The following is a 25,065-nucleotide window of genomic DNA, read 5'->3' on the forward strand; positions in this document are numbered from 1 at the left end:
AGCTCTGACAGCCGACGGCAGCCCACCGACCTGAGCCCCTGGTGCAGGGACCATGTCATGTTCTCTTGGCCTGGGGTCACCTGGATGTGGGCAGGAAAGGATCTTGGACCCTCTTGAGTGCCAGGGCAGCCCTGCTCACATCTTGCTGCTGTCCCCAGATCTGCCACTCACAGACCAGCAGTGTGGAGGAGTGGCTGGGTTGAACCAGAGGAAAGCGGTGGTGGGGGGTGAGCAGAGACATTGAACCCTGGCCCCGACTCAAACCTCAACATACGATCACGTGCTGGCCAGGTGGCACGCCTCTCAGGCCAGCTGAGATCGGGTCTGCAGCTCAGGGGCCTCCGCACGGGGCCACTAGGCACCCTTGGGGCTCCGCCCTCCATACATGGTTCCTGGCCACCACCATACCAACACCACTGCAGCGCAACCTCGGCCCCTGCCTCTGCTCTGGACAGACACGCAGGAGCAGGGCTTGCTGTGTGTCCTGGGGAGCTGCGGCCTCTCTCTGGACCTTGGTGTGCCCATCTAAGAGGCGGGAGTAATGCACTCAGAGAGGATGGGTGAGAATGGCTCAGGAGGGGAGGGGCTGGTTCAGTGGAGACCTTTCCCAGCTCCTCTGACAGTCTCCCACAAGCCTTCCAGTGAGGAGCCCTGGGGCTGACCAGGCCAGGCGACAGCACCCTGCAGCCCTCCCGTCCTGGAACCATGGCTGGGTGCCATGTTGGATCTGCACACAAGCACATGTGTTCTTCCCTGAGGCCACAAGGCTGGCCATGATGCTGCCCACCCTGTTGGCAGTCTCCGTCTCTGGCCAAGACGGCTGGCAGACATGTGGTAGGTAGCCTGGGCAGTGAGAGATGGCCAGCCCTGCCCATGGCCGCGACTCTTACCTGCACACTGCGTTGCCCAGAGCAGCTGGGCCTCGGCCAGGCAGTGCTGCTGTCATCCTCTGCTCAGCAACTTCTAAGGACACAGCCCTGGGGCTGGAGGCTGGGCCTCTGCAGATCCTGCCCTCTGTCCTCCTTAGGAACTGCCCGGGTCCCTTCCTACCTGGGAATCACCAGCCACTCTCACAGCCCACGGTGCTGGCCAACCAGTGATTGCCGAATGCCAGGTGCCATCAGAGAACCCAGAGCGAGGTCAGCAGCCCCATCTCGACTCTGAGCTCCTCATGTTCTCAGTCCCAGCTGCTGCATTTGAGAACCTCTGGGAGCTTGGAGAAGTCCTGGTGCCCAAGTGCCGACCAGACCTTCCCCATCAGCATCTCTCTTGACAAGCCCCAGGACTCAGATGGGCACACAGGACTGAGAGTTGCGGACAGGGAGGGATGGGTCTCAAACAGAGAGAGGAAAAAGTTATGGAGTCCTGGTCCAAATCAATGCCAGGGGGAACTTCCCACTCCCTGTCTATAGAGTAAGTATAGAAATGTCTCCAGCTGGGGCTGGGGATGTGGCCCAAGTGGTAGCGCGCTCACCTGGCATATGCGTGAGGCACTGGGTTTGATTCTCAGCACCACATAAAAACAACATAAAGATATTGTGTCCACCTAAAACTAAAAAAATAAAAAAGTAATATCTCCAACTTCCTAGTTCCTTTAAAAGGTCAAATGAGGCAACACTGCAAATTCCTGGCACAGAGAAGGTGCTCACCCAATATGCACTGTTGGGTCTCGGGCACAGGTTAGCCACTTTAAACCCCACAGGCACCTGGGAAAGGAGGCATTGTGATCTCCACTTACAGGAGAGGAAACAGGTGCTGAGAGGTTCAGCATCCTAAGACTATGCAGCCTGTAGAGATGGAGCTGCAAGTCCCCCAAGGATGGTGATGGCAGTGGTGATGGTGATGGTGATGATGGGTGGTGGTGGTGATGGTGGTGGTGATGGTGATGATGGGTGGTGGTGGTGATGGTGGTGGTGATGGTGATGTTGGTGGTGATGATGGGTGGTGGTGGTGATGGTGATAGTGATGATGGTGGTGATGGTGATGGTGGTTATAGTGATGGTGGTGGTAATGATGGTGGCGGTGGTGATGGTGGTGAGGGTGATGGTGGTGGTGGTGATGGTGGTGAAGATGATAGTGGTGGTGATGGTGATGGTAATGATGGTTGTAATGGTGGTGGTGATAATGGTGATACCTAACAGCACTTACTTTACCCCAGAACTTGTTCTTTGTCAGTTTATGCATATCAGACCAATAAATTATCACAAGCCAATTATCATCTCCATTTTGGAGATGAGGATAGTAACACACAGAGAGGGAGACAGCAGAGTAACTTGTTCAAGACTAGACAGGGACTCAGCCACAAAGGTTGGGTTGAGCCTGGGTCCATGGCTGCTGTACCGTCCAGCCATGCTTCATCTCATGAAGGCGCCTTGTGAAGTGGAGCACGGGGCTGAGTCCAGAGGAGCGTGAGGATGCCCTGGGATCTGGGGTAACAGGAGTGTGATGACTGAATGTCTGTGGCCCTCAGCATTCCTGGGTTGAAACCTATCCCCCAGTGTGCTAGAATTTGGAGCTAGGCCTTCACCCAGTCGAAATCGTGGGAGTGCAGACCACACAGATGGGCTTGGTACCCTCACAAAAGGATTCCAGAGCGTTGCTTGTCCTCTGTCCACCACGTGGGGACCAGGCAAGAAGGAAGCTGCCTGCACCTCAGCAGAGAGCCCTGCCTGCACCCCAGCCACACGGCACCTTCATCTCCGACTTCCAGGCTCCAGAACTGTGAGAAATAAATTGTTGTTGCTTGTAAGCTGCCTGGTCTGTGATCCTTTTTTAATAGCAACCCCATCTGCCTACGACAGGAGGAGAGGTTTAAGCTGTGCCTTGAAGGGTACGTCCATGTGGGACAAGACATCAGGGATCAACTGCGCCAGCCCAACCTCCCGCCCCAGCAGCCCTTCCTGAGCTATCCTGTGGACCTTCCCCACATGTGGGGCTCAGGGTCTCCCAACCCAGACCCTCCCCTGTCGGCCAGGAGCCCTGCTGTCAGGCCTGAGCAGGGCCACGTGGCCACAGACATGCCAGGCTGTGCAGGACACAGCAGGGAGAGGAGGCCGGTCAGGGCCCACCCGTGCTGTTGCTCTCAGGGATGGCAAAGTGCAGACTCCACACCCACCTGGCTCCACTGCTCCCTCTGCCTTGACGCAGGAACAGTCCTGCACTCAGGGGTCTCAGCCTCGTCCACCGCCCACCCTCTGCCACCGCTTGTCTCACAGACGACTGCTGTGTCTGCGGCACGACTCCCTCTCCCCCGGAGGGCCCTGCCCTGGCTGGAGCAGACCCCAGTCAATCTCGGGGGCAGCCACTCCTAAGGCTGCCTGGTGGCAATGAGGCCTGGGCATCCATGGGAGCTTTTGTCCCTCGCCTCTGCCGGGGACCCAGCCTGGGAGGACTCGCAGCCCGGGAGAAGGGCAGACCCATCCTGAACCTGCCTGGGGCGACAGCTCTCAGGCCAGCTCTTGCTCTGCATAGAGCCACCTGTGCTTAACTGGTCCTGAGAAGGGGTACAGGCGTGGTGGATGTCACCCTGGGCCACTCTCAGGGTTTGCCGTGTGGGGGTGCTGGCTAGCTGGCTCTCTGCTGGCCCCTCTCTTCCTATGGCCTCACTGGAGACAGCGGGAAACAGGTAGGCCCCACACCAGCTGTCCCTGGACCTCGTCAGCCCTCCCACCTGAGCTCTCCCCGTTGGGCAGTGAGCCCACTGAGGCTCATGAGTGGGGGCGTCTCTCAGCCTCTGCTGCCCGCTGCCTGTCCGGGTCTGGCTGCCAGTTCCTGCCCCAAACAGCAGGGACAGCTTCTCGCCTGGCTGCCCAGGCCCTGCAGTGGGCAGGCCAGTGAGGGAAAAGGCTCACTCCACAAGGCTTGCCAGCCCTCATGTCCGGGGACTCACTGGCCATGCCCTGACCACTCAGCTCCACCTGTGCACTGTACAATGAAGGCGCTGCCCTTTGCGTGTGCCCCTGACACTCTAAGAGCATGGTCCTGTGGCGTCCAGCGTGCTGGTTTCTGGTGGGAACCAGACAACCCAGATTTGCCCTGCTCTCTCCTGACGGTGAGCAGTGAGTGCTGCCTAGAGGGCCGGCCACTCCACGTGCCTGCTCCCTGAGCTGCTGCCCTTACACCCCCAAGCCACACCCTCCCGGCCTGAGCCTCATGGCGGTGGGCTGGGATCTGTGCGGGCAGGGCCGTGGCGGCTGGGGAAGGAGACCAAGGCACAGCGAGGCCCTGCAGGGCCTGGGGGGACACTGGACAGTGTGTTCTCGCCTGCAGAAGGATGGCTCGGAGGCCACTGGGAAGATCTGGGGCCAGGGACTGAGACTGCTTGGCTGAGACTGCCGTGCTGGCCCACTGCTCACCAGTGAGTGAGCCCTGGGGACTGTTTAACTTGAAACACCAGAATCAGAGAGCTGACCCCGGGAACCAGCTTCGTGGGGCGGGGAGGAGGGAGGAGCAGGCCCTGTCTGCCCTGGAGGTGGGTGGCCCAGCAGAGCTTCATGTCCCCCCGCACTGGCCACTAGAACAGCACCTCCTGCATGGGCCTGACCATGCCACGGGGCTCCAGAAGGCTGGCCTGCACGTGGACCAAGTGCTGGGTGCTAGAGAGGGACCTGTGACCTGTAGTTGGAGGTGATTGTCATTGGCCACTTGAGGATCCCCTGTGGGAGTCCTGCCACTGAACTCTGCCCCCTGGGCTGTTCATTGGGCTAAGCAACCTGGCCCCATGCCTTACTCCTCTTGGGTCAACGGGACGATGGGGTTCTGAGCACACAGGCTGGGGTCAGCTTGGACAGGAAGACAGGAAGAGCACAGAGCAGAGGGCTTGAGGGGGACACCGGTACCCATGTCCCAGCAGCCCCACACCTTGGCCCCTGCATCTTGCGGGTGTGCTCACAGGCCCCACACATATCAGTAGGCAGGTGCAGGTCAGCACCCCGAAGCTGTCTCAGCTGGGAGCCAGTGTCCTTCAGGGCCAGCAGGTCAGGGAGGGACTTTCTCCAGTCATTAGGAAAAGCAGATGTCAGAGGCACGGAGCAGCACGCACGGTGGAGGGTGATGGGCCCCTCGCTGAGCAGAGCAGGAGGGAAGGCTGGAGCCTGTGTCGCGGCCACCAGACAGGTGTGGCCACTTTGACTGGTCTTTTTCAGACTTTTTTGAGATACTGGAGAAAGAGCCCAGGGCCTCTCCCGGGCTGGGCGGGTGCTCTGCGCTGAGCTTCACCTGCCCGTTCTGGCTTACTAAGTTGCAAGGCAGCCCGGGAACTCGCCGTCTCCTGGTCTGGCCTCCAGAGCTGCTGGGATCACAGAGCGCCACCATGCCCGGCTCCATCTGTCCCAAGGCTTCCAGGGTGCCTCATGATGACGTTGTCAGGACCTCACCCCACCCCGTGCCTGTGGGTGCTCTTGACCCAGGAGGCAGCCAGGTTTGGGGGAAGAACCACCTGCAGAGCTGGCGGAGAGGAGGGGCTCTGCCCTGTCCTCTGCTCTCAGCTCCAGGGCCTTCTCTCCTCCCCGCGTGCTGCGGGCAGGGGCTCTGCACAGGGCGTCCCCCTTGCCGGGCCTGCCCTTGCGGCTTTGCCAGGCCTTCTCTGGTGAGCTCAGCGTTGGGGTGGCACAGCTGCACATGCACAGGTGGAGGCAGCCAGCGCCCCAAGTGTGGGGGCCAGCCAGGCGTGTGGGCCTCTCGCACCTGCTGGGGACAGAGATGGACCTACCTCGAGGAAGGGGGTGGTTTGCAGAGACAGGAAAGAGTGCTCGTCCACTTCAGGGGTTGTTCGTCCCGAGGCAACCATCTGGCTGGGCCCTGGGCTTACTGTCTAGGGGCTCAGTCGCCGAGATTCATAATGTAAGCAAAGGGCCCACCTGCCCACTGCGGGGGCAGAGGGACCTGGTGACCAGCCACGAGGATACCACAGCACTGCAGCCCAGCATGTGCAAGGCCGGGTTCCCTCCCCAACACCACGAAAAGAAAGGAAGAAAAACAGGCAGGACAGGGAATGCTCATAGCCCTCAAGAGACCGCGTGGGCTGTTAGAGGTAAGCTAGGACACAGAAGCACTCCGCGCTCCAAACCGCGTTGGAAAGAGCAGAAAACAGCCCCCACTCGTCTCAGTGATGGCGGACGCCTTCTTGTTCCAGGATGAGGCATCTTTCTTTTTGATGCCTCTTGTCAACACACTACTTTACACCACTGTGACATGATCAGAAGTACATTGTGGAGCGGGACATGGTGGCTTACACCTGTTCTCCCAGTGGCTCGGGAGGCTGAGGCAGGAGGATTGTGAGTTCAGAGCCAGCCTCTGCAACAGCGAGGCGCTAAGCAACTCAGTGAGACCCTGTCTCTAAGTAAAATGCAAAATAGGGCTGGGGTGGGCTGGGGATGTGGCTCAAGTGGTAGTGTGCTCGCCTGGCACGCATGCGGCCTGGGTTCGATCCTCAGCACCACATACAAACAAAGATGTTGTGTCTGCCGAAAACTAAAAAATAAATATTAAAAAATTCTCTCTCTCTCTCTCTCTCTCTCTCTCTCTCTCTCTCTCTCTCTCTCCCTAAAAAAAAAAAAATAGGACTGGGGTGTGGCTCAGTGGTCCAGTGTCCCTGAGCTCAACCCCCAATACCTACCCTCCTCCACAGAAAAAGAAGTATATTGTGTCCTTGTCCCTAAACAGTGGAGCTTCTGAAGGGTGGATGGGTGAGGTCAGCTTCCCAGACCAGGGGGTCTCCACCACAGGGCTCTGGGAGGCCATCCCACCTGCTGTCCTCACTCAGAATCCAGGGGTCCAAGGTCGAATGGTGCCCCGCAAACTCAAACCCACCTGGAAACTTCAAGTGTGGCCTTATTTAAAATAAGGTTTTTGCAGATATGATCATGCTAAGGTGAGGCCATGCTGGAGTAGGGTGGCTCTACCCCAGGGCTTGGCCTTGGGCTGGGACTGGGGCTAGGGATAGGGCTAGGGTTAGGACTAGGTCTAGGGCTAGGGCTAGGACTAGAGTTAGTGCTAGGGCTAGGGCTAGGGCTAGGGCTAGGGCTAGGGTTAGGGTTAGGGCTAGGGCTAGGGCTAGGACTAGAGTTAGTGCTAGTGCTAGGGCTAGGGCTAGGGTTAGGGCTAGTGTTAGGGCTAGGGTTAGGGCTATGGCTAGGGCTAAGGCTATGGCTAGGGCTAGGGCTAGGGTTAGGGCTAGTGTTAGGGCTAGGGTTAGGGCTATGGCTAGGGCTAAGGCTATGGCTAGGGCTAGGGTTAGGACTAGGTCTAGGGCTAGGGCTAGGGTTAGGGCTATGGCTAGGGCTAAGGCTATGGCTAGGGCTAGGGTTAGGACTAGGTCTAGGGCTAGGGCTAGGGCTAGGACTAGAGTTAGTGCTAGGCTAGGGCTAGGGCTAGGGCTAGGGCTAGGGTTAGGGTTAGGGTTAGGGTTAGGGCTAGGGCTAGGGCTAGGGTTAGGGCTAGGGCTAGATTTAGGGTTAGGGTTATGGCTATGGCTAGGGCTATGGCTAGGGCTAGGGCTAGGGTTAGGACTAGGTCTAGGGCTAGGGCTAGGGCTAGGACTAGAGTTAGTGCTAGGCTAGGGCTAGGGCTAGGGCTAGGACTAGAGTTAGTGCTAGGCTAGGGCTAGGGCTAGGGCTAGGGCTAGGGTTAGGGCTAGGGCTAGAGTTAGGGTTAGGGCTATGGCTATGGCTAGGGCTATGGCTATGGCTAGGGTTAGGGATAGGGTTAGGGCTAGGGCTATGGCTATGGCTAGGGTTAGAGCTAGAGTTAGGGCTAGGGCTATAGCTAGGGTTAGGGCTATGTCTAGGGCTATGGCTAGGGTTAGGGCTAGTGTTAGGGCTAGGGCTATGGCTAGGGCTATGGCTAGGGTTAGGGCTAGGGCTAGGGCTATGGCTAGGGTTAGGGCTAGGGTTAGGGCTAGGGCTATGGCTAGGGCTATGGTTAGAGCTAGTTCTAGGGCTGGGGTTAGGGTAGGGCTAATGCTAGTATTAGGATTAGGGTTAGGTTTACGGATATGGCTATTGCTAGGTTTAGGGTTCGGGTTAAGCCTAAGTCGAGGTCTAGTCCTATGTTTTAGGTTATGTCTAGCACTAGGTTTAGGTTTAGGTTTCAAGCTTTTGCCATATTTAGGGCTTGTGTCTGTCTTAGGGCTAGTGGTAGGGCTAGTGCTATTTTTATGGTTAATCTTAGGTTTAAGTCTATCGTTTGTATTAGGATTGAGTGTTAGATCTAAAGTTAGGGTTCAGATTAGTGTTATGTCTGGGGTAATGGCTAGGTCTAGGGTTAGAGTTAGTGATGGACTTACAATATGGACTTTTTTTAGGTCTTGTGCTAGTGATAGGGCTATGGTGCCTGCTCCCGCTACATTAGGGCTGGGGCTAGTTCTAGGGCTGTGATGGGGTGTCAGCTAGGCTAATGAGGGCTATTATTATTGCTTTGAATAGGGTTAGGGCTAAGACTGCCTAGTGCTAGGTCTGAATCGGCCCTTAATTAGGGATAATTAGCTTTATGGTTATCTGTTTGGTCATGATTGGGCCTAGGGCTGTGTTAGGACTAGGGTAGAGCTAGGGCTGGATGGGACTTTAATTAGGGCTACTTAGTGCAATGGTTATTGTTTTGAATAGTATTGGGCTAGGGCTGGGGTTAGGTCAATGTCTAGTCTACTATGGCTAGGCATTGGGCTAATATGGCTATGTCTAGGTTGGTTAGGTCTGGGGTTAAGGTTAGCATTAGCATAGGGTTAGGGTTGTGTCTAGGGCTCTTGCTTAGGGCTAGGTTTTGGTTAGGGTTATTGTTAGGGTTTGGGTAGGTTAATGTTAGAGTTAAGGTCAGGTTGTCTCCACCAGGACCTTGAGCTCAGCGTGCCGTGGTGTGAGAACTTTGGAAGAACATGGTTTTTCACACCACTGTGACATGAAGTATATTGGGTCTTTGTCCCTAAACAATGGAGCTTCGAGGACCATCTGCCTTGATGCTCAGCAGGAGCCTCTTCTAGCTGCACCTGCTTTAGGTGAATGAGTGACGATGTTTGTGCCAACACACCTTAAGGAGCACCCAGGGAGGGATGGCCGCAGCTGAGAGAACGGCCTGGGGGCAGGGGTTGTGACCCTCAGCCCCACCCTAGGCCCCATGGAAGGGGGAGATGGAGCTCCAGGGTCCCTGGTCATCACGTGTCAGCTCCTGCCAGACCTTCGTGACGTCTGAACCCACGAGGCAGGGGCTCTGTCCCTGTGAGCACAGGCGTGTGAGGGAGGGAGGAGCCTGAGGCCCCTGAGGTCCTGCTGGGACACTCCTGGACAACACACGGTCATGGCTGAGGGACCCCAGGTGCGCGGTGTCGGCCCCCTGCTCTGCTGGAGGGCCCAGCTTCTCCAGCCCCGTGGCCTGCTGCTCTGGCTGGCGGAGCCGGGCCAAGCGGGGTGCAGCTGGCGCGGCGCTGCTGCTGGAAGGTGGCCAGGCCTCGTTTCCTGACTGACGCGGAGACAGCTGCTCCCACCTGCCCGCTTGCTCCGGAAGGCTTCCCGGGAGGGACGCTGCCCTCAAGGCCTGCTGTCGTCTCTCGGCAGGGGTTTCTGCAGGCCCCGCGGCAGCAGGGAGTCCAGGTGCTGCCGGGCACCCAGCACACGCAGCCCCTCAGCCCCACCGGTAACAGGAACGGTCACAGGCTGGCCATGTGCCCACTGATCTCATCCCGGACCAGCCACGTCACCAACCAGGCCACAGACTGGACGCTCACCCAGCCCCTGGGCAGGGCCAAGGGGACAGTTCCGCCTTCTCCCGGCCTATGTCCCTGAATCTGTGAGACTGACCATCTCAGATGTGCTGCACATGGAGGTGCAGAGGCCTGTCACGGTGACTCCAAGCTGGCCTCGTTCCTGCCACAGGGCACCTGCTCCCGTAGTCTGTCCAGCTGGTGACACTAGGGATCTTACGGTATCGAGAACATAAAGGCATCTGACACAAGAGCCTGGTGAACAGACGGTCCGACCCACGCGGCTGCAGGGGCTGAGTGTGACTGACCCACGCCCTGGAGGGCCTCCTGGCTGGGCGCGTTGGCACGCTGAGCCTGCAGAGCAGGGAAGGGGATGCAGCCTCTGATTGACAGGACCCGTCTGTGGCTGGCATGCATGACTGACACTCAGGCTCCCTCCAGGCCGCCCACCAACTTGACCTTTTGTGCTGCCAGCAGCTGGGGTCCATGGTGAGCAGCGGGGTGCGTGCCCACGTGTGCAGGCATGAGCAATCATGTGTGCATGCACAGGGGTAGGCGGCATGTGTGTGCGTCCACCGTGAGCTTGTGAGCGCACGAGTGTGAGGCTGTGCACGTGCAGCATGTGTGCTGACACCCAGCACAGCCCTGCTTGGGTCTGAGGCCTGAGGCCCAGAACAGCTTGTCCAGGGCTCAGAGCCTGGGGCACCCAGGAGGCGAGCAGCAGGAGCCCTCAGCCTGGCTCTGCTGGTGGAGGAGGAGCCCCTGGGCGCAGCGGCAGAGAGGCATGTCCTGTGGGCCTGCAGGGCCTGCATCACAGCCCTAACCTGGACCGCAGGCCGGATGCTCATCAATGACACGGCAGGTGGGGCCAGCGGTTGTGGGATCTAATCCCGTAAAACTTGGTTTGTTTGGCTTTCTGAAAATAGTCCATCTGCTTGGGGATGCCGTTCTTGGTGACAACTGGCTGCATTCCCTGGGCTGCTTCTGTCCTCAGCCCAGGGGACCCAGCTGTCGTGGGGCCTCCCGGGCCTGGGTCAGGACCAGGGTCAGCCCTCAGCCAGACAGGAGGCCATGAGCTGCACCTGGCGAGTTTCTGGGCACATCCTGGGTTGGACTGAGCCCCTGGGGTTCGGCTGCAGCGAGGCCAGCCCCAGGGCTGGGCCCAGGGAGAGTCCCGAGGGCACCTCCCAGGTGGAGGCTGGAGAGGTCCAGGGAGGCGGGTCCCCGCCCTGTCCTGCATCGTTTTCTTCCTTTAAACAACTGTCCGGCTTTATGTCCACGGCACCTCCTCTTCTCTCCGCAGCTCCGCTGCGTCTTCTGGGCTCGTGCTGTCCTGGGGAGGCCAGTCTCCAGCGGGTGGACAGCAGGCCTCCTGCACCTCGGCTCTAGGCCTCCTGCGAAGGTTCTCAGGTGAGAGGGCTGCGCAGGCCTGCCGGCCGCTCCTCCTGAGTCCTGGACCCGTCTCAAGCTGCCGCGGCTGCCCTCCTGCCCGGCCGTGGGGTGACGGAACCACCCCTCCTGCCACTGCCATCTCACGCCCCGCCCGAGCTGGCCGCTGCTTCCTAAGATGTCTCCCCTGGACAGGCCTGGCAAGGTGCCCCCTCAGTCCTTCTACAGAGATGAGGTGACCCTGCCCCTGCCCAGAGCCTCCACATGGGAGGTGACATCCAGGGAAGTTCCAGAAACTGAGAAGTGCCTGGTCAGCAGCGCTCCCGCCACCTTCCACCCCCGCTGCAGGCCCACGGGCGGCACCCCTCAGCCTGTGAACACACACACACACACACACACACACACCTCAGCCTGTGAACACACACACACACACCCCTCAGCCTGTGAACACACACACACACACACACCTCAGCCTGTGAACACACACACACACCCCTCAGCCTGTGAACACACACACACACACACACCTCAGCCTGTGAACACACACACACACACACACCTCAGCCTGTGAACACACACACACACACACCTCAGCCTGTGAACACACACACACACACATACACCTCAGCCTGTGAACACACACACACACACCCCTCAGCCTGTGAACACACACACACACACCCCTCAGCCTGTGAACACACACACACACACATACACCTCAGCCTGTAAACACACACACACACACCCCTCAGCCTGTGAACACACACACACACACACACACACACACACCTCAGCCTGTGAACACACACACACACACACACACACCTCAGCCTGTGAACACACACACACACACACACACACCTCAGCCTGTGAACACACACACACACACCCCTCAGCCTGTGAACACACACACACACCCCTCAGCCTGTGAACACACACACACACACACCTCAGCCTGTGAACACACACACACACACATACACCTCAGCCTGTGAACACACACACACACACCCCTCAGCCTGTGAACACACACACACACACACACACACACCTCAGCCTGTGAACACACACACACACACCCCTCAGCCTGTGAACACACACACACACCCCTCAGCCTGTGAACACACACACACACACACCTCAGCCTGTGAACACACACACACACACATACACCTCAGCCTGTGAACACACACAACACACACACACATACACCTCAGCCTGTGAACACACACAACACACACACACATACACCTCAGCCTGTGAACACACACAACACACACACACACACACCTCAGCCTGTGAACACACACACACACACACCCCTCAGCCTGTGAACACACACACTCACACCTCAGCCTGTGAACACACACACACTCACACACACCCACCTCAGCCTGTGAACACACACACACTCACACACACACACCTCAGCCTGTGAACACACACACACACACACCTCAGCCTGTGAACACACACACACACACACCTCAGCCTGTGAACACACACAACTCACACACACACACCTCAGCCTGTGAACACACACACACACACCTCAGCCTGTGAACACACATATACTCACACACACACACACACACACACGCCTGGCACCCCCTTCTCCAGCAGCCTCGGCAGCTCCCCACTCAGTCCGGTCCTCCCTGGTCTACAAGGAACCTCTCCGCCTGCTGAGGCTGTCTCTGAGGCTGGTGGCCTCCGGCTTCTCCACCAGGGCTCCTCCCTGTAGCACCAGCTGACCCATTCTCTGGAGGGCAAAACCGAGGCTCAGAGACTCTGGAACAAGGTGGCAAATAGGACCTCTCCCACGGCTCCCAGGCAGTTCTGCGTGGGCCCTGATCAGGTGTGCAGATGGCGCTGGGGCCTGGCGCTGGGTCGGTGGCACGTGGGGAGCAGCAGGGCTGTTGGGAGGCTGGGAGCTGTCCCCGAGGCGGGAAGCACATGGGGGACCTGGAAACAGGTCGGGTTTCCGGAGTCACATCCCCAGCCACAGGTAGTCAGGAAGTAGAGCCTGAGTCCTGGTCCTGGCCCTGGGGTGGGGGGGCACCCTCGCCGCTGCTTGGCAAGCTGCCAGCCACGTGGGCCAGGTGTGTGCAGCCAGACCCAGGGGGAGGCGGGGGGACAGCCAGGCGCCTCAGCCTGTGAACACACACACACACAGACACACGCACACACATGCACACAGACACACAGTGTGAACAGACACACAGGTGTGCACACACACAGGTGCGCACACACACACACGTGCACACAACAAGCGTAGCTGGGGGCCCAGACTGGCAGCTGCAGGTGGCCGGGCCTAGTGAGACCACAGATGGTCTCTGGGTTTCCATCTGCTTTTTCCTAGTGAGTATTTTACTTGTCATAATTTAGAGAAGGTTATGAAAATGCAATTGCCCCAAATAAGAAGGATGGAGGAAGAGACGGGCTGGCTCGGATGTGAAGGCACACTCTGGGCCCTGAGAGGGAGGGGCCGTGGCGGAAGACGTGTGTGCCGGCAGAGGCAGGGTCCTGGCTGTCTGAGGGTGGCGGGTGTGGTCCAGGGCCAAGAGGGCGGCCTGCACTGGGGGTGGCTCATGCCTCAGGGAGCCCTGTCTGCTGGAGTATTACGAGGACATAGGAAGAGGCCGGTGGCCCGGGGAGCTGCTTCCCAGTGGGGTCAGGCTGCTCCCAGCCTTGACCCTGTCCTTCTGGGACTGCGCTGGGCAGGCACCGGGGGCCAAGCCCGGACAGCGTGGGAAATGCTGACAGCCGTGGGGTTCTGGGCCTCCGGAAAGGGCAGCCTCCCTCCCTCAGGGCGTGGGGCGGGACCCTCTGGCGGGAGGAGGGTCAGATTGGTCAGAGAGTTTCTTCATGGCAGCTTTGAGACAGAAGGTTGGGGGAGGATTCGAGTTCTGTCACCTGCCTCCAGCTGGGGCCAGGACCTGGGACAGAGGGCACAGCACACATGCCATCTTGCACTCCCCTGGCTGAGGCGGGTTTTAGGAGTGCCGTGCAGACACCAAGGAGAGGAGTCCCACTGATCAGCGGAAACGGGCTCTCAGTCTGGACTTGGATCTTTACCTGGGCCAGCAGCATGCAGTAGAACCCTCTCCTGCTGGGCAGCCTGGCCACCTGTTCCAGCCCCGGGAGACAGCTGCCACTGGGTGGCAGGACCCCGGGTGCCGAGCCCAGGCGGGCAGGTGCAGAAGATGCAGCGTCCACTCTTGATGGCTTCAACTGAAGATGGGTCGTCGGGTTGTGACCACCCCAAGTCAGGTGGAGCTCTGCACCCCACACCAGGACCCAGGCGCCTCAGGCACCTCCTAGCCTCCTGCCTTCAGCCTCTTGGGCAGCTCTGGGTGATCTGGCCCCTTGCAGGCAGCTGGACCCCCATGACCACACTGTCCTCTCCAGCTCTGCTCTATCATCTACAGTGGCTCCCCGTTGCCCAGGTGATGTTCTCAAGGGATCCCCTCCACACAGAGACAGACCCAGGGACACGGGGGCCGCTGTGACCCCTGCACAGATGGAAGCTAGGCTCTCATCTGCTTCTGCCCTCAGCCTGGTGTGACCTGGGGTTGACATACGTCGACAAACCTGGCACCAGCCAGGTGGTGCCGTGTGAGGAACCCACACCCTCCCTCTGGGGGCCACACTGGAATTGCCTTTTGGGTAAAGGTGGATAATCTCTGCTACCACACCGAGACCTGACAGGTGAGTACTTCTTTTTATTTACCTATTGATCTATTTGTTTTTGGTACTGGAGGTTGAACCCATGAGGGCTTACCCACTGAGCTACATCCCCAGCACTTCATTTTTTTTTAAATTTTGAGACAGGGTCTAGCTAAGTTGTTGAGGCTGAACTTGAACCTGTGATCCTCCTGCCTCAGCCTCCCGAGCCGCTGGGACTACAGGCCACCACGCCTGGACAGGTGAGCACTTTCTTAAAGTCTAGCTGTAACGCTATATCCAAAAAGAACCCGTGGACTCTTGCTGCTGTTACATGGGTCCATTGTTTCCAAAGGTTTCCCACGTTCTCAATGTTTCCATTGAGTTGATCTTTTGCCCACATGATCTGGAACACCCTGCACTGGCCATTTGAAAAATGCTCGTTCACAGAGACTGCATCCACATGGCAGTGTGTCTTATCATGTGATAACGCGTTAGTCCATATCGTCACCGTAGCAAAGTAGAGAGAGCCAGCGGTGGCTCAGGCCTATGTCCCCAGCTATTCAGGGGGCCCAAGAAGGGAGACAGAGTAGCCCAGGAGTTTGAGACCAGCTTGAGCAACCCAGGAGGTCCCATATCTAAATTTAAACTTAAAAGAAGTGAAAGAAGAGAGGAACAGGAAGGAGTCTTTAGGTATGGGGAAGCTGTTCAGCTCACCGAGGTAAATACAGATTTCCCCCAAATCTAATTTTTTTCCTTAGGAGTTTGAATTTTGTCGTTGGAAACAAATACAAATAAGCCTACGGTTTCCCTGGGCCTGCAGGCTCACTGCAGACACCTGCTCCAGGGCCGCGCTGGCTGCCCCGTCTTCCAAGGTAAGACGGCAGGCCAGGAGCACGCGGCCACGCTCAGCTTGGCCGCACTCTGCATGGACGCAGGGGCAGATGGCCCGCTAGGAGCACTGCAGGAGCGTGGGCTTCTTGGGGCTGCTGCTGGCCCCCCCGGCAGGCCTGAGGCAGTGCAGGGCGGGCCTCCAGGGGGGTCCTGAGGAGGCGGCTGCAGCTTTACCCCACAGCTTCTGCACCATCCCAGCCAACGTGGGCCTTCAGAGAAGATGGGTGACAACAGCACAACTAGGCAGTGACTTTTGGGCTGCCTGATTTCTTGGGACCCCCCAGAAAAGGCCAAAGTTCACATTCTCTGTCTAGCTCCAAAGCCTTCCCCAAGCAGACAGGCAGGGAAATCTCACCCATAAGCACCCTGACCCTCACCTGGATCCCCGTACCCCCGGCCGGGACGCACGTCCACCACCCAGGGACAGAGCATTAGTTTTGACCCCCAGTGGGGATCGTGCCTCCTCAGCTTTCCTGAGGCTCACGGTTTGACTGCTTGTCAAGGGGCCCACCTCCCTCCTGGTCCCCAACAGGCAACTTAAATCCACACTCAGAACAGCCAAAGCAGTAAGGAGAGGGTGGTGGGCTCCAGATGGAGGTCTGCAGCAGGACAGGCCCAGATACGCTGACCAGCTCTGGACCGGACCCAGGGCCCCGAGTCTGTCTACCTGCCTGTCCTCACATGGATCATTCTCGGGGATGTGTGCCTCATGGTGACAAGATGGCTCCAGTGATTCCAGACATCACATACAGATGTCACAGGGGTTCACTTGATGCCTTGGCTGTATCCCTTGTCACTCTGGATATCACATGTCTGTTTTTCTTTTTCCCGATCTTCCTTTCCCTGATCTCTCCTCCTCGATCTCATTTTCTTCGAATCACCTCTTTAACAGTCCCCTGTTCCCACTGATGGGCAGAATCACAGCCTTTGGGACAAGAGTCCCTGTGTCGCTCTTTTGCTAGCAAAGCAATAAACCGTTTTTTTTTTTTTTCCTTTTTCTCAAATGGTGTCCTTGTCACCAGACTGGCACTGGAGAAGGGGAGCAAGCTTTGGGCCACACAGAGGCCGCAGCCACCATGGACAACACGGCTGCTTCTTCCTCGCCTCTCGTCGTGGGTGAGGAATGCCCCAGACTCGCCCTCACTCCCTCGGCCCATACCCTGGAGAGGCGAGTGGCCCCTAGGACTGGTCTGCCTTCCAGGGCTGGAGGTCCAGGGCCGCCTCCTCGAAGCACCCGACTCACGGGAGCCATCGGGGCCCGAGGAAGGAGGAGGAGGAGCAGCCCCCGGTGCTGGCCGCAGCTCTGCTCCTGTTTTGTGCAGCCGGGAGGGCGGCGGCAGCCCCTCTGCTGGCCACATCTCCGGTGGCGCTCTCCACCGCAGCCTGTGGTCCTGCTGGTATCTGAGCCGGAGCCTGGGGAGGACCGCTGGCTCCTCGGGTTCCTCAGCTGACCCTGGGTGCCCACCACGAGCAGCTGGCCCAGGTGCCTCTGCACCCCTCTTCCCTCCTCTTAGCCAGGTCTGGCCCACCCACCTCACAGCCTCCCCCGCACCCTCCAGGTCACCTCTGCAGAGCTCCAGCCCTGCCTCTGTGCCTCGTCTACCCCGTGCCCCACCAAGCACCACCCTGCTGCCCTCTCAGGACCAGTCCAAACTCCACTCTCCCCAGAAGCGGTGGACACCACCTGTTTGACCCGGATCCTCCAGAGCCCTTCCTGCCCCAAGACCTGGAAATCCGTGCGGCTGCTTTGTGAGGGCGACAGGACTGCACCCCAAGCACCTGCCTCTCCCACCTGCGCCTCACCGGCTCCCTGTGGGATTCCCTGACGCCCCTGCAGCGGGCCTGCTCACCTTCGGGGAGAAACCGAGGCTCAGGGAGGTCAGGAGCTCACTCCTCGCTGCCCCCTTCAGACTGCCTGGAAGCTCGGTGCCCTGAGAGCCAGCGGTGACTTGGAGCCTGAGGGATCAGGAGCCGCCCGGTGGGGCCCTGTGGCCATTTCCAGGATGCCAGCTGGGGCTGCAGAAGCTGCTGCCTCCGAGGCTCCTCTTGGACCAGGGAGGGTGGCCTCAGCTCCTTGCCACCCAGACCCTCCGTGGGAGCATCCTCAGATGCTGCCACTGGTGTCCCCACCACGTGCATGATCCCAGCTGCTGAGAGGTCTGAAAGTCTCCCCTCCTGCAGCGCTCCTGGCTTGGGCCACAGGCGGGAGCAGGTCTCAGGCCTGGCCGGCTGCTGGCCCTTCACCTCTGTCCCACCATGGATCGCAGGAGGCCTCTGCGAGCTTCCAGGGCTGCCCCCCCTGCCTTCCTGCAGGACAGCCCTCCCTGGTGACCCAGCTCCCGGAGCCCACAGGGCAGGGCCGCGTTGGTGATGTGAGCCTGGCTCCTCTGTGAGCAAGCCGGGCATCCGTGGCCTCCGTCAGGTGCAAGGTGGGATCCGGACGCAGGCTGGGCTCATTAAGCTGGGGGAAAGGAGGAGGGGAGGAGGGGAGAGGGCACCTCCAGTCCTCCCCCAAGCCCCAGCAGGGAGGGAGTCCTCTGGAGAAGGCTGGAGCCCTATGAGACGAGGGGGACTAAGCATTGGGCTGTTGGGTGTGAGGGTGTTGGGGTGTGTGAGGTGTTGGGGTTGTAACAGTGTCCACTCTGTGCTTTGGGTGTAGCCCAGGCTGCTCGGCCACGGCACCTGAGTTTTAAAATGGACGCGTTTCACCTCTTCCTCTCCCCCTGCTCCTCCCTAGTCTCAGGGAAACACGTCGCCTTTCTTCCCCCCGTCGGCAGAGTTCTGTCCCTGAGCACACACCCACAGGACCCCAACGATCCAGACTTTGGGTTTGGCACCAGAAGATCTCAGAGAGACTGTCCCCCACATTAACACGGGAATCACACTGCAACAGTGGACCCGGGAATGTGGCCTTTGAGCCACCTCTTTAACAGCCCCGGGTCCTGCTGATGGGCGGGATCAGCCTCTGGGACAGGAGCCCCTGTGGGTCTCCTTTGCTGGCAAAGCCACAAACCTGCTCTTTCCTTTTTCTCAAAACCCTGTCCTCGTTGTTGGATAGGCAGCGGGGACAAGGACTGAGTTTTCGGCCACAGGGTGATGGGCTGTGGGTGCTGGGTGTGTAGGGCACCTGGGGTGTGCAACTCAGCTGCCTATGCTCAAGTGGGCTGAGGCTGCACTCAGATCGCCGAGAGGTTGGCCTGTCTCCTGGACAGCAGGCAGGGACCGTCCACACCTGTGGCAGCCAACACTGCCCTCTGGCCACTGGAAGACTCTTCCCCATGTTTTCCATCTGTTTCTTGGGCAAATGCCTGGGCTGCATTTGGACTGGTGATGCAGGGGGCTGGTCAGCCTGAGGATGGTCCATGGACGTTCTCTGACAGCAGGGCAGCTGGCATCACAGCCTCACTGAGGCCTGCTGTCCTCCACTCGGCTGCAGCTGCCTCCAGCAGCGCCACGCGCTCCGCGGCCTGGGTGCCCAGTTCTCCAGATGTCCTTTCTTGGTGCCCTGCTCTGCTGTCTGTTCTCCTCCCTGAAACCCCGCCATCTGCAGGCGGTGCACCCGGACACGCCTGGTTTCTGGCCCTTCCACCAGATTTCCACTCAGGCACCCTGTTCTCCATCCCATGGTCCCCTCCGTGTCCTAGGGACATGACTCCAGGGACATGGCACCTCAGCTCTGAGGGCATGATCAGGGTCTTTAGCTTCACTGGGCTGGCCCTGCTCCCTGCAGTGGTTTTTGCCAATGGTTGTAGCCTACGTCTCATGTGTCAGAGGCTGTCCTCAAACGTCACTCCTTCCTGAGCACCTGAGCTCATAAGCAACCTCTGCAGTGCCCATCGGGAGAGCCCAGGGCACAGATGGGATGGGTCTTACTGCACCCTCTTGCAGGGAGCCAGGCCATGTGGCTCCCTGGGACACCCCGTCCCCACCTTGACCAGGGCCACCATCCTCAGCTGTTGCAGTGGAAGGAGCAGGTTCGAGCTGTCCCCAGCCCCACGCCACCTCAGTGCACAGCTGAGCTCTTCAACTTCCCTGGGAACCACGAGTGGGGACTGCAGAAAGACATTTAAGCCCAGGAGTCCTGAGCTCCAGGTGGCCTTTGTCCCAGTGGTAGACATCGCTGTTCCTCTGTCCCCCCCTCTTGGTCCTTTTGCACCCGTCAGCCTGCCCAGTCCCACAGGAGGCAGTGAATCCCCACCCAGGCCCAGCCTGTGGGAGGCATGGCTGAGGCCTGGACTCCATCCTTTCTGGATGACACCTCGCGGGATGGGAACAAGGGCCTCAGAGGCTGGGGCCCAATGTGACTAATGCCCTCCAGACCCAGCAGCTCCCTCCAGATGGTCCTTCGACTCCTGAAGCTCCCCTCTGTCCCTCCCCCCCAGAAGGTCGGCAGGGACAGACCTTTGCTGCACTGAGTGCACAAGGTTCTGCAGGTGATCTCCACCCATGCTGAGCCAGCACATGTTCGCGTTATCTTTATTTTACAAGAAAGTCAGGGTTTCGGCTGGCTGGGTGGACTGCTATGACCAGCTTTCCCTTACTGACAGCAAGTGAAGATGATGCCCTAGTTCCTGGCCTCTGTGAGGACGGTCTCAGATTCTGGTCTGTTCAGAGCTGAGGTCCTCAGACTGTGGTCCATTAAGGCAGCAGCAGATACTGTGCCGATAGAAACGAACACGGGTGAAAACCGATCCCACCAGCTGCCCAGAGCCCCTGTCGCGGCAGGTTGGTCAGACAGCGCATCGAGTGACAGCTGGGCCGGCCTGCCCCAAGAGCAGGGACCCGCCGGAATGTTTAAGTCCGGAACCCGCTGTGGCAGCGCCACGCCCCGGGGGATGAGCTAGGGCGACGGACGCGCCGCACCAGGGGACGCCATTGGACACCGGACTAGGTTCCGGCCAGACCTGTCGATCCTGTGGGACCTCAGAAGCCCCGCCCGACCCCGTGACCCCGTGACCCCGTGACCCCCGCCCAACCCCGCGAGCGAGCGCCGCAGAGCTGCTAGTCGTCACCGCCCAGGTGAGCGCGCGCGGGGGCCTGTGCGGGAGCGGCCCGTCTGCGCAGTCCAGTGGGCCCCCAGGCCCCGCCGTCCCTCTGCCCCGGGGTCCGCTGGGTCCCCGCAGTCCCTCTGCCCCGGGGTCCGCTGGGTCCCCGCAGTCCCTCTGCCCCGGGATCCGCTGGGTCCCCGGGATCTGCTGGGTCCCCAGGCCCTGCCGTCCCTCTGCCCCGGGGTCCGCTGGGTCCCCAGGCCCCGCCGTCCCTCTGCCCCGGGATCCGCTGGGTCCCCGGGGTCCACGCCGTCCCTCTGCCCCGGGATCCGCTGGGTCCCCGCAGTCCCTCTGCCCCGGGATCCGCTGGGTCCCCGCAGTCCCTCTGCCCCGGGATCCGCTGGGTCCTCGGGGTCCCCGCCGTCCCTCTGCCCCGGGATCCGCTGGGTCCCCGCAGTCCCTCTGCCCCGGGATCCGCTGGGTCCCCGGGATCTGCTGGGTCCCCAGGCCCTGCTGTCCCTCTGCCCCGGGGTCCGCTGGGTCCCCAGGCCCCGCCGTCCCTCTGCCCCGGGATCCGCTGGGTCCCCGCAGTCCCTCTGCCCCGGGATCCGCTGGGTCCCCGCCGTCCCTCTGCCCCGGGATCCGCTGGGTCCCCGCCGTCCCTCTGCCCCGGGATCCGCTGGGTCCCCGGGGTCCCCGCCGTCCCTCTGCCCCGGGATCCGCTGGGTCCCCGGGGTCCCGTCGTCCCTCTGCCCCGGGATCCGCTGGGTCCCCGCCGTCCCGCCGTCCCTCTGCCCCGGGGTCCACTGGGTCCCCGGGGTCCCCACCGTCCTTGCCCCGCTGCGCAGCGAGCTGTCCCCGGGTGTGGGCGGCTGCGGCTCGGAATCTGCGGGAAAGGCCGGAGCGAGGGCAGCGGCCGTGGGGGCTGCGCTGGGGTCGGGCCACCGCTCTGCTGCGACCCTGCCTGCGAGGTGGCCCCCGGCGGCTCCCCGCGGCCCTGGCCTCTGAACCTTCTCTGCACAGAAGACTGAACCCTGGGTCCGGGGTGGCCGGAAGCTGACCCTTGCAGTTGGCATTTTTAAATGACATTTTACTTCCCAGATGGATGTGGGTTCCCACCGCGGGTTTCCCTTTGGGTTTTGAAGTTTGCACTGCGCGGCTCCTGACTGGAACCGGCTGTGATTCGGAAAACAGCCCCCAGCCACAAGCACTGCTGCAGAGGAAGACCCTGTGCTGCAGCCCCCACCCCATGAGGCCAGGCCTGAGGACTGCTGGGCCACCCTAGTGCAGGGGCCGAGGGGCGGGCGCAGGTCCCCGGTGCCCTTGGCCACCTTGTTTGCATGCAGGTGTCCTGATCAGTGATTTTTGTGGGCGGGCTCTGGGGAGCACCATGCCCCTCTGGGGAGTGGCCCCTCTCCCATCTCGTGCCCCCACTTGCTCACACGGCTTCTGAGGCAGATCCTGGTGTCCGGTGTCACTGGTGGGAAGTGAAGGTTCAGGCAGGTGCAGAAAACCAGGAGGACAGGACAGGAGGCAGCCCTTCTGGTGCTGGCCTGGCCTCTAGGCCTGTGTCCAGACGGCCTGGGTGAGGCTGCTGTTGGTGCACCTGTGTCCAGTGACCCCAATCCTCCTGCTCCTCAAGGTGCTGTGGCCTCACTCCTGGGCATGGTAACATTGCCGGCCTCGGGCTGGTCGGGTGCCAGGGCTGTGAGAGCGCCTGGCTGAAGTGCAGGTGTCCAGCCCAGTCAGCACTGACCGCGCTGGTGTAGGAGCCCAGGTGGAGGGCCCCGTGCCTGAAAGGCAGGTTCTCTGGGAGCCACTCTCGCTTTGCACCGAGGTGTTTGGGAGGACAGGGCTCATTGGAGGCCAGCTGTGCTCCTTCCAGATGTCCTGGAGGGGTCATTGCATTGGAGGAAGGCTGAGAGCTGGCCTGGAGGGGCCGGTGCCCTGTGTCTGAGAGGAGGGTGAAGTGGCAGCTGTCTTCAGAATTAAGGTGACCCAGCAGAGCCTCACCCCTGTGTAAGCACAGCCTTCCACATGGACTTCCCTGGGTCCCAGTGCTCTGGGACCTATCCCTGGCTGCCTCTTGCCCTGTCCTCCTTACAGGAGCCCCTCCAGCCCTGTGGGAGCCAGATGTCCCACCGTGGTTCTCGTGGGTGGCCAGGGGCTGTCAGTGGCAGAGGTGCTGCCAACCACCTTCAGGGCCCTTGGCTGGGGCTGGGCTTGGTGTCCCAGGAAGCAGAGTGCTTCCACACAGTGAGGCCAGTGTGGGCCTCTAGTCTCCCTGACGGTGGGGGAGGGACTGGGAAGGTTCCAGTGACTCCGTCTGACTTAGGGTTGAGTGGCTTAGGACACATCTGTAAAGCAGGGTTCAGCATGGCTGTCCTGTTCCCTGAACCAGGGGCAGAGGGAGAATCCCAAGACGCTGAATGTTGTCATCATGTCCAAACACTGCTGTTGGAAGTCCCCCAACACAGTTGGGGTGCTGCTCTGAGAGCCACAAGTCACTGCCAGGTGGAGTGGCAGAGGCGGAGGAGGCTCCCCAGGGGCAAAGGCCAGGGCAGGAAGAAGCGGAGGAGCAAGGGACTTAGTGCCAGGGAGGGTGGCCAGCAGCACGGGGACAGTTTCAGTGAATGGTAGCAAAGTCCAGGATCACGGGATCTCTTGGCTTCCACATAAGCCGTCTTCCATCTGAAGCCACGTGGACAGGCGCTGGCCTCTCAGTGGGTCTGGAAAGAGGCGCAAGTGCCTGTGGGTGGGTCCCCTGGCACCTCTTGAACTGGGCAGTCCCGCCCTGCCTCCCAGGGGCTTGGGTGTGTTTTGCGGAGAGGCAGAAGGAGCTTCCAACTTGAAGAGACTGGCGCCTGCCAGCCGGGTGAACTTTGTTCGTTAAAGCCCTGCTCTGCCGCCAGCTCCCCACGCTGCCTTTGGGGTAGGTTGGAGAGAGCCCCTGTGCCTGCCCTGAGCTGGAGGAGCCCCAGCCGTCCATCCCATGGTGGCAGGGCCCCGTGGCCTCCCTGGCGTTTCTGCGGGCCACCTTGTGTGTCGGGTCCTCCCTGCTTCTAGGCTGTCGCCTGGCTGCGTCACTGCTCAGAACCTGGCGTGGTTTTGAAAAAACCCTCCACCGCAGAGATGAAGTGGAAGGCCCGGGTGCTGGTGTCCGGGGGACTGCCTTCTGGCTGGAAGTCCAGGGCCTCTGGGCGGGTCTTCAGAGATGTCCCAAGCTGTGCTGTGGCGAGGCTGTGTTGACGCTGTGCCCCCCTCCAGCACAGGCCGTGACCCCTGGAGGATGCTCGTCAGTGCCCTGCTACGCTGTGAGAGACTGCCCTTCCCGCGCCTGGCCTGGGCCTGGGCCTCCTCCTGGCCGACTCCCGGGAGACCCAGAGGAAGAGGCCTCCTGCACACGCCCCCCACAGCCCCCTCGGACAGGACTGCCCCTGTGTTTACCCGTGCCCTGGCCTTTGGGGACAGGCTTGCCCTGGTGGATCAGCATGGCCACCACACCTACAGGGACCTTTATTACCGCAGCCTCCGCCTGTCTCGGGAGATCTGCAGGCTCTGTAACTGTGTGGATGGGGACCTCCGGGAGGAGAGGGTGTCCTTCCTGTGCGCCAATGACGTCTCCTATGTCATTGCCCAGTGGGCCTCGTGGATGAGTGGCGGCATCGCGGTCCCCCTGTTCCGGAAGCACCCGGAGGCCCAGCTGGAGTACTTCATCCGGGACTCACGGAGCTCTGTGGTTGTGGCCGGCCAGGAGTACGTGGAGCTGCTGCGCCCAGTGGTCAGACGGCTGGGGGTCCCGCTCCTGCCTCTCTCACCTGCCATCTACCTTGAGGCAGCAGAGAAGCCGGCAGAGGGGCAGGGGCAGGGGCAGCAGTGGGAGTGGGAGTGGCGAGACCGGGGCGCCATGATCTTCTACACCAGCGGGACCACAGGGAGGCCCAAGGGCGCTCTGAGCACCCACCGCAACATAGCAGCCGTGGTGAGTGTGCTGCGTCCTCCCATGCCATCCTGATGGACCTGTGGGTGAGGTCCTTTCTGTGTGGCGTGACTCGGGCCTCAGGGTCAGGGTCTGGAGCTGAAGGCAGGAACAGAGTCCAGGTCTGCTCCTCTCTTGGCCCTCCAGTGCTCTGCAGCCTCAGCCCCCATGTGGGCAGAACGTGGGCTGTCCCCTGCTGGCCTCAGACAGCGGCCGTGTGCACGGTGAAGTGCCGGGTTTCTGTTCTCGCGACTAAAAGGCTCAGGGGTCACTCCAGTTAAACTGGGCTGACTGGGCTGCACGAAATAACCACAAGAGACACAAAGACCTTTTTCTTTGGGGTTGCTGTGACGGCTCCTCTGACCTTAAGGGTCCGCAGAAAGAGCGAGAGAGCACGCGCTGACCCCTTTTACTGAGGAGAAGCTATTCAAATGAGGCAAGGGGTCAGGTTTCAGGGGGCT

At 60.4% G+C, this 25,065-nt stretch overlaps 1 protein-coding gene across 7 annotated transcripts in view; it reads left to right on the top strand.

Annotated features, from left to right (window-relative positions):
- Positions 1-20,524: 20,524 nt before the first annotated feature.
- The window catches only part of Acsf3 (acyl-CoA synthetase family member 3), a 37,884-nt gene continuing 33,343 nt past the window's right edge, over positions 20,525-25,065 (top strand). For 2 of the 7 annotated variants that reach the window (XR_006849773.2, XR_006849775.2), the window contains exons 1-2: positions 20,525-20,656; positions 23,893-24,607. Coding sequence is in view for 3 of the 7 variants with exons in the window: in XM_046434418.1 (XP_046290374.1) it covers positions 23,915-24,607 (693 nt within the window). In the remaining 4 variants the exon portion in view is untranslated. Of the gene's footprint in view, positions 20,657-22,795; positions 23,558-23,892; positions 24,608-25,065 lie in introns of those variants that run through there. The other 5 variants (XM_046434418.1, XM_046434419.2, XR_006849776.2 and 2 more) reach the window with 3 other exon arrangements.

This window comes from Marmota monax, unplaced genomic scaffold (assembly GCF_021218885.2).
Source record: "Marmota monax isolate L192 unplaced genomic scaffold, Marmota_monax_Labrador192_F-V1.1 WCK01_AAM20220418_F8-fsc00024, whole genome shotgun sequence".
NCBI lineage: Eukaryota > Metazoa > Chordata > Mammalia > Rodentia > Sciuridae > Marmota > Marmota monax.